This window comes from Athene cunicularia, assembly GCF_003259725.1.
Source record: "Athene cunicularia isolate RWA chromosome 22 unlocalized genomic scaffold, athCun1 chr22_part1, whole genome shotgun sequence".
NCBI lineage: Eukaryota > Metazoa > Chordata > Aves > Strigiformes > Strigidae > Athene > Athene cunicularia.
In genome coordinates, this window is record NW_020799128.1 from 3,041,936 (window position 1) to 3,050,684 (window position 8,749).

Here is an 8,749-nt window from a genome sequence, read left to right on the forward strand (position 1 = left end):
GGGGGGGGGGGGGGGGGGGGGGGGGGGGGGGGGGGGGGGGGGGGGGGGGGGGGGGGGGGGGGGGGGGGGGGGGGGGGGGGGGCTGGTGGCACAGTAATTGAGCATCACAAGCAAACACCCCGAGCAAGCACCGCAGCCCTCCCCGCACCGGGGGTTCGGCCCTCCCAGACCCCTCCGTGGAGCAGAACATCGCGGGCTGGGCCGGCAGCCAGGATGCTCTGCAGTGCCAAGGGGTGCCAGCGCTGGCCCGGTGGAAACCACGGCCTGTGGGGGGGAAGGAGGAGGCTCCGGGTGGGAAACCAGCCCCACGCTGTGTCTCTGCCCACGTGGGCACCAAACCGCAGCATCAGCACCCCAGAGGCAGGCGGGTGTCAGACCCCCGGCCTCGGCCCACACCATGCACACAGCACGGGGTGAGCTGGCAGCAGCGCTGCCTTCCCCATCACCCTCCTCCTCCTCCTCTGCCCTGACCCCATCCTGCACCGAGAGGCCTGAGGGGACAGCTGGTGGCACCAGGCCTCCCAGCGCGGTTCCCTCCCCGGCTCCTTGGCCCCCATTTCCTTCTCGCCTCATGAAATTTTCATGCTTGTGCTTTATTAATGAGCTCCCCAGAAACCCTGCACTTTCAAGCATCGGCTCTATTAAAATGCATCCAGGTCCCTGCAGGTCTCGGGCAGGGCAGGAGCGATGCTCTGGAGGATGAGGCAATCGGGCGGCGCTTTGCACAGATCCCACGTTTGTGCCGGAGAGCTGCCGCGCTGGCTGGCAACCTTGCTCTCGGGGCTCGGAGCCAGGGCGGCCACCAGCACCCCTGGGTGCAGAGGGTACTCGGTGCATCCCCCTCAAATTCCAGAGCTCGTCTGGGCAAGGAGAAAAGAGCGCAAAGTGTCCCCCAACCTCTGTAAGTGTCTTTTGCCCTTTCTGCTTCTCTGACATCAGTGTCATGAGCTCTTTCCATGCTTAGCCCTCAGCTGGAGGGACCTGGGCTGCAAAGTGACGATCCCAGCCCCATCCTGTCTTTGGGGCTCAGCTGCACAGGGAGCGTGTGAAGCCTCGAAGGATTTGCCCTCCCCTCCTTTCCCCCCTCTCATGGCTTTATTCCTGATGGGGCTTCTAGCCCGTTTACAGAAGGAGCAGGGAGGAGGCTTCTCCCTCCAGGGAAGCGCCTGCTCGTGCTCTGCCCATCCGTCAGCTCCAACATCTCTCCACTCAGGTGACCTTCTTGCCTCTTGCACTATTTTTCGAGGCAGATTTACTTCTGAATCACACATCGGAAGTGTTCACTTTATGTATGTCTCATCAAACTCCCCTGTCCCTAGTAGATCTCCATGGGGGGTGCTCATCGGTGTGATGACACGTTGGGAATTTGGAGGACTCTCTCAAACAGCTTTACCCCCCCGCTACCTCCTCCAGCTCAGGGGACATACCAGGGGGTGCTGGCCCTGCTGAAGGGGATCCCAAAGACCCTACAGTTGTCACAACTGTGACTGGTGCCACCAAGCCCCCAGCAGCTGCAAATGTCCCCCAAGGGCAGCAGGATGGAGACTGGCACCGGGGTGGGGGGGCTTCCAGCTTCACCTTTGAAGCAAGACCCCTTGCTGTATGCAGTGCTGTGCTGGCAGCTCCCAGGATCATGCCAACTTGGATAAAACCATGGGAAAATGAGACAAAATCGAGTCCTGTGCTGCAAATGACACCCCAAAATGCTGCTCACCTGCGGGGCAGCCCCCAGGGGCAGATGGGGAAGGCAAGGGGAGGTGGGGATATGCTCGCCCAGGGAGTTGCTTGCCATTTGCTAATTAGCAGGGCCCTACAAATGTGTTGGTTAGGGACCTCTCCTCGATGCTGTCGTTTGTCTTTGCCTACAGAAGCTGGGAGGCAACGGAGGAATCCACAGGCTTGGCTTGGGGTGGGCTGTGAAGGGGAGGAAATCAGGGATGAGATGACTGGTGGAGTCTGGAGTTTCTGAACTAGCACCTGGGTTGCTGCTGAGGGCAATCCATCATTTTGACAAAAAAAAAAAAAAAAAAAAAAAAAAAAAAAAGAAAATTCAGCATTTGTTCCCATGCGGTGGTTTGGCTTCGTCCATCCTCTGCCTGTTTATCTGCTGACAGTTGGGATTCCCGGGATGCACGTGGGATCTGGCCGGTGCCCGGCTCCAGCAGCAGCCTTGTCCCCATTTGTCCCTGCCCTGGAGGGGGGGACAGGCTGGGGGTGACCCACTTTTGGGGAGCCCCAGGAGAAGATGTGGGGGCCAGGGGGGCCCTGTGCAGCTCGGCAAATTATTCTGCTTTGGAGCAGGTTGAATAATTAATAATTATTCTTTGAATAATTGATAAGGCAAAAAAAAAATATTGCAAATTCATGGCATGAATTATGCACCTAAGACTGTTTGACCAGGTCCCCCTGCTGCAATTGGTGCGCGTTAACCCTTCCCGTGCTGGAGGAGGACCTCCAAATCGTGCAGGGGGATGGGGGTGAAGCGGGGGGCACGGCAGCAGCGCGTTGAGCCCCCTCCCCGCTGCCTGCAGGGCAGGGCCAGGCTGTGCCGGGGATGCCCGGGGTCCCACCGATGCCGCAGCATCTCCCCATCCCTCGGTGCCACGCTCACCCCTTCTCTCTCTCTCTCCGGGCAGGAATGGACCCCGCCACCAACTCCAAAAGCAACCACTGCCTCGACGCGGCCAAAGCCTGCAACCTGAACGACAACTGCAAGCGCCTGCGCTCGGGCTACATCTCCACCTGCAGCAAGGAGATCTCGGCCACCGAGCACTGCAGCCGGAGGAAATGCCACAAGGCGCTGCGCCAGTTCTTCGACCGTGTCCCCAGCGAGTACACCTACCGCCTCCTCTTCTGCTCCTGCAAGGACCAGGCTTGCGCCGAGCGCCGGCGACAAACCATCGTCCCCTCTTGCTCCTACGAGGACAAGGAGAAGCCCAACTGCCTGGATCTGCGCAACACGTGCCGGACGGATCACCTCTGCCGGTAAGGGCTGCGCCGGGCTCCGCGCCCTTCCCGCTGCCCCAGGGGCACCCGCAGGCTGGAGAGGGGAGGGCCAGGCTGGGGGGCCATGCCTGGCTTGGCAGTGCTTTCTTCTTGCGTGACCCTCCTCCGAGTTTATGGGTTGCCTCTTCCCAACGCCGCGTGGCACTCGCTGGCTGGGCCTCCTCCGGGAGCAGCGGGACTCTGTGTGCAAAATGGGGCAGATTTATTGGGTTTTGGCTGCTCGTGGAGAGGCTGAGGTGCGGCCTGGAGTTTGGTCTCTCGTCGCTGTGGGGTCAACCTGTGGGTTTGTGCAGGGCTCTGTGTGGTTTGCCAATGTGGGGGCTGCCAACTGAGCCCCCCGCACACTGAGGTCTGAGCTGCTCTGAACCCCCACCCCGTGCAAAACCCCAGCTCTGACCTTCCCCGTGCTTGGCCTGGGAGGCTGCGGCGGGGCGTGGGGCAGAGCCGTGGGGCAGAAGCAGAGCAGCGGGGCTGGAGCTGCCTTTCTGCTGTGAACGGTGGAGCTGAGCCCCTGGCGGCTGTGCTGGCTCTCTTCCCCACCCAGGATCACTCCGTCTCCCCAAGCCGTGGAGGGGGTGAACGTGCAAAAAGCACCGTGGCAGCGAGCAGCAAAATCCCTCGGTGTGCTTCCAGCATCCCCAGCGAAACTTCATTGCCAGTGAAATCCGCTGTCTTCCCCGTGGCAGAGCAAAGTTGGGAGATCAGGCTTTTGTTCCATTATGAAACTCATTATTCATACGACAAAAAACCTCCCGTCACCCTCCGGGGGCTGGATCAGCCTCATAAAGAATATGTTTCCTATGAGGAGGAGGGTCTTTTTGCCATCAAGGTGATGGAGTTTCCCAGAGCCTGGTGGTGAAATAAATAAATAACACAGCTTCAGGTCTTCCTCCGGCTGCAAGCGAATGTGTTTGAAATGTCGGAATGTGGCTTTTTATCAAAAAGTAATACAATAAGCCAATGTCTATGAATAAAAGATACCAGGGCTGTGCCGAGTCGTGGCCAAATTAATGGTAGCACCTTTCTGACAGGAGGCCTGATGCTCGCTCAGACATTAAATGCTGCGGATGCATCGGCTCGCGGAGGGGAATAACCCGCATTAGCAGCGCGTTGAGGGGGACCGGAGAGGCCGCCGAGCTGCCGAGCATTAATTATAAACCCGTTCCTGCATGAAATGAAATTCTGCCAGAAAGAGGTGAAACAGCAAAGGGGGAGGCGTGTGGCAGCTGCTTGGGCTGTTTGCTCCGAGTTGGAAATGCATTTTTCCAGGGAGGTTTGGGCCTGCCTGGGGGCTCTCGCTCTGTGAAGCACCTGAGTTTGGTGTTTATTTGTGTGTCCAGCTTCGGGCGCTGGTTTGTAGAGTTTTGCCTTCACCTCGGCTGATTTCTCCCCGTGCTGGCGGGTTGCAGGGCTGGGTGTGGATGCGCCCTCAGATCTGGGCTGACAAGATCCCATCCCATCCGCTCCCACCCGGGGGGGGGGGCTCTGGCAGCATTCCCCAAGGCTCAGGCAGGCGGGTTTGCTCCGAACCCCCCGTTAAAAGCTGTCGCATTAACCAGGCTGGGGCATGGGGGTGCAAGACGGGGTTAAGAGCCTGCGGCAGGGAGCATGCGCCCGGGAAGCTCGGAGATGCTGCCACGCTCCAGCAGCTCACTTGTCCTTCTTGTGTTTGCAGCTGCAGAAGTGTTTCAGAGCGGTGACCTACCTAGGGTGAGCCGTACCTGGCACCTGAGCTGAATGCGGGGGGGAGAAAAAAAAAAAAAAAAAGATTTTTCTCCAGTCATGTTGCGTTGCAAGCGAGAGAGGGTCTGGCTTCTTTCTCCCTGGCTTTTGGGATAGCGAGGGCTCTGGAAGAGCCTCCTAGCAGGGGCTGTGCGTGTGGTGTGCCTTCCCCGGCAGCAGGCACACACGCAGGCTGTGGTTTTTGGTCCCTGCTGCTGTTTTCCCCCCACCTCCATCTCTATCTGGAGGTCTCCTGCCAGCACATCTTCCCTTGGGGTGGAGGAATGGCCCTGCGCGCTGTGCCTGGCGCACACACGGGTATCACCTCCCCTTGCCTGTGGGGCAAGGGTGAGGAGGAGAGCTGGTCGAGGAAAACCATCATCAGAGCCTGCTGCCTGCCATGAGCTGCCCGATATCCCGTGGCCGTGAGTCCGTCTGCCCCGGCACTGCCCAGACCCGGGCAGGGAGTCGCAGCACCCATGGCTCTGGGTCCAGTTTCCCAGTTTAGAGTTGGGCATGGCTTTACCTGCTGGCTGAAGCCCTTCTCCCACAGCCTCAGCTCCTCCTCTGTGCACATTCCTGGCATTTCCCAGCTGCTCCAGGCTGAGAGAGCACCTAGTGAGCCTGGAAAGCCCAGGCTCCGGAGCTGAACGAAATCTGGGCTGTCTAACCACCTCGTGGGTAGCGCAAACTCCTCCGGCAGCTTCTGTTTGCACTTTGTCAGCGGGTTTTGGCTGATGTGGACGCGCCACATATTTCAGGTGGCTTTGGCTTGGTGCAAGGGGGTCTTGTTGGTGATGCGGAGGGTCCTAGAGACAGCGCTGCACCCCATGCAGGGATCTACAGACTCTGCTGCATGGCTCCAGGACCCCGTGGGATGCTGCTTGTCCAGCTCTGGGCTTCTACAAAAGCACCGGGGGGGTGGGTTTGCATCCATGTGCCAGCTGGGTGAGGTTTTTTTGACGTCCCCTTGGCTGAGCAGCTCTGGGCTTGTTCTGCAGAGCTGCCTGGTACTGGGAGGGGGCTCTCCTCTCCCCTGCCTCCCCAAGGCCCTCCACTTTTATAAATAACAAAGCATTGGCAAGCAGCCCTTGCCAAGATCATCACCAGGTGCCGGGAACGTGTATAAATAGAGTGCGCAGGCTTTGTCCTCCTTCCCACGGCATCTGCACCCACCAGCCTCCACCCAGGAGCAAGTTGGTGTGAAACCCCTCCACGTCCCGTCATCCCGAGCCCCTGCTGGGGTCTGCCATGAGCTTTCCCTTCGCTGCCTGTGCTTATCGGCCCGGCATCGCGGAGTGATGCTCGTCCTCCTTATCAGCACACGGGACTGGTAAGGGCATTAAAACTCAGGAGCAGATTGGCAAGCTGCTCTGAAACCCAGTGGTGACAGGAGATGAGATAATGCTCCTGCACGAGCTGTGAACGTAATTAAGCCTCCTGGCTGAAGGCCTAATGAATGGCAAAGCCCTCTCTACCGGGATAGAACTTTGCCAGGAGGTTTTTGCTGCCATCTCGCCGTGGGTCGGTGCCAAGATGGGTGAAGGGGGTTGCCCCTCGTAGGGGCTGCTGCTCCTGCAGGACACAACCCACGCCAAGGTCACGTTCCTTCCTTCCCATGAGAAGCAGAGGAGTTGGAGGAGAGGGCAAATGAATGGCCCGGCATGGAAAACAGTCATTCTGGGGGTTTTCATGGCTTTCTGCTGCTGCTTTCCAGCGGCAAGGGCTGGTGGTTAAATGGTTGTTGAACACCAGCTCCTGTCCCATCAGTGGCCACAAAGCTGGGGAGATAAAAGCCACCAGCTCTTCCATCATGACCAAGTGGTTCTGCAAGTGGCTGTTTTCTGAACGCTTTGGACCAGGGTATTTTAAGCAGTGCTCAGCGTGGAGCAGGGTCTGGATCACCCGGGGGTCCCCCGTGGCGAGGAGGAGGGTGCTGTGCGGCCCCTCCATTCTGCATTGCCCTTCTGAGCTCAGGTCCTGGTCCTCTAGAAGAAGCAATTCAAATGGCCTTGACCTGTGAGGCTGCTAAGAATCACCTCTGAGATAGCCCCAAGCCCCTTCGCCTGGCTCCCGACCGCGAGAGCAGCAGCAATCAGGCCCAGATCGCTGCAATTTGTGAAGCTTTTTGCGCCGGGAAGCTTTTCCCGGCACAACAGAGGAGCCCGACAAACTCCCTGAGCTTTGTGCCTGATTGCAATGGACAGGTTTTAGCTCCTAGAATATAAAAACCTTTTGCAAAACACTAACCTCAGCTAAGGGGAAAGGGAAGGGAAGGGGAGAAAAAGAGCTGATTTCAGCAGCTGCAGTTTGCTGTATTTTTCATCTTGCATCAGCAAGTCGGGAACACAAATAATCTGGTCTTATATGCTTCAGTGATGCTGGTGCTGAAGAATTTCCCAGCCTCCACTGGCTGTGGCTCCTCAGCATCCAAAAGCAGGGGGATGTGTCATTTGCTTGAGTTTTCTCCCCATTTTCAGTGGATTTATGGCCGGGGGCGGGGATGGATCCTGCCCAGCTCCTCGCAGGATGCCCGTGGCTGTGTCCCTGGGCCAGGTCCATTTCTGCACAGCAGAAACCATCTCTCTTTGGCTGGGGTTGGGCAGCTGATTCAGGAGTGATCCCCCTGGGGAGAGGAAGCCTCGTTTCCTCACCCGAGGACCCACGAGGGAGGCTTGGCCCGGGGCGTGCGCAGGAGAAGGAAGGGATCCAGGCTGGCTTGGTATTGATTAAACACCAAACATGGGAACAAAACGCTTTGTTTTTAAACCCACGTCCCCGTCTTCACGCCCTTTGTTTAGCACAGACAAAACGCCATCTATAATGGATGTTTCCTTGATAAACAGCGGAGCGGCAGCTCAACTTTCTCATTACGGTGTGTAATGAGAGCGGCTCAGAAGTACGGCTCAGCTGTCCACAGAGCTGTCTGAGAAGAAGAAGAAGAAGAAGAAGAAGAAGGAGGGAAAAAATGCTGCTGGATTTATCAGCGGCTCTGGGAGCTGGTAGAGAGGAGCAGTGCTGGGGCCTGGAGTAGGACAGGGCACGATGGGTCCGCTGGAGCTGGGCGACCTGCTAGGAGAAGCCTCCAAATCTGACCTTAAATAATCAAATCTGTAAAGGTTGGTGGTTTTGGCTTCCCAATGTGGGGGGGACAGAGGGAGGGGGCTAGTGGGGCAGCACCCCCCAGGTACCTCGACCCTGTGGGGACCCTGTGGGCACCCAGGTGCAAAGGTGGCTGGAAGGGATCTCTCAGCTCCGTGGCCACTTTGCTCAAGGCTAACGGTGCTCTTAACACAATAATAAGTCAATTCGCACTGAATAATTAAATAGAGAGCCTTCATAAGTATTGACTTAATGTGACAGCAAGTCTATACTGACTCAGGGTTTGCTTATGTAAACACAATCTCCTGTTCGGCTTAGTTAGCAGTTCAATGAAATAGAACAGTCCTTCAATTAAAATCAAATGATGCGTGTGTTTAATTCTTCCCTTCTCTTGCCGGGTAATGATAGGGTTTGAGCATAGGCAAGAGGATGAAAAAAAAAAAAAAGGAAAAAAAAAAAGTCTTTCAACTGCTCTTATCTATGATGAATCTAAATGTGATGTCCTAAAAATACATATGGATAACTAAACTTCGTAATTAACGGCTCCTAACTTAGCAGTTGGGCTGTTGGCTGTTTGTCCTCATTTTTTTTCCCTTCTTGCTGGCTTAGCTCTGCTCACTCTAATTTGGGGTTTTTTCTCCTTTGCTTCGCTCTGCTTCGTTCTGGTTTTGCCTCTTTCCTGCTGTCCCCATCGCCCTGGGCAGGGGTGGGGGGTGGCTGTGGGATGGGGGACCAGCGCCCATCCTGCGAGCGCTGCTCCGCTACAGCAGAGAGATGATTTTCACTAAAAGTAGAGATAAACCCCTCCTGGCTTATACCAGAACAGGTGACTCAAGTCTCCAGAGGTGGCAGATAACTTTTCCTGGATAAAACAAATATTTCCATTGATCTTTTTTTTTTTTTTTTTTTTTTTCCCCTG

At 56.8% G+C, this 8,749-nt stretch overlaps 1 protein-coding gene across 1 annotated transcript in view; it reads left to right on the plus strand.

The window, feature by feature from the left end:
- Positions 1-2,994, plus strand: part of GFRA2 (GDNF family receptor alpha 2) — a 12,280-nt gene extending 9,286 nt beyond the window's left edge. Inside the window, exon 4 of the mRNA XM_026863019.1 lies at positions 2,637-2,994. Within this exon, the coding sequence (XP_026718820.1) occupies positions 2,637-2,989 (353 nt within the window). The 3' untranslated portion in view covers positions 2,990-2,994. The remainder of the gene's footprint in view (positions 1-2,636) is intronic.
- Positions 2,995-8,749: the final 5,755 nt, after the last annotated feature.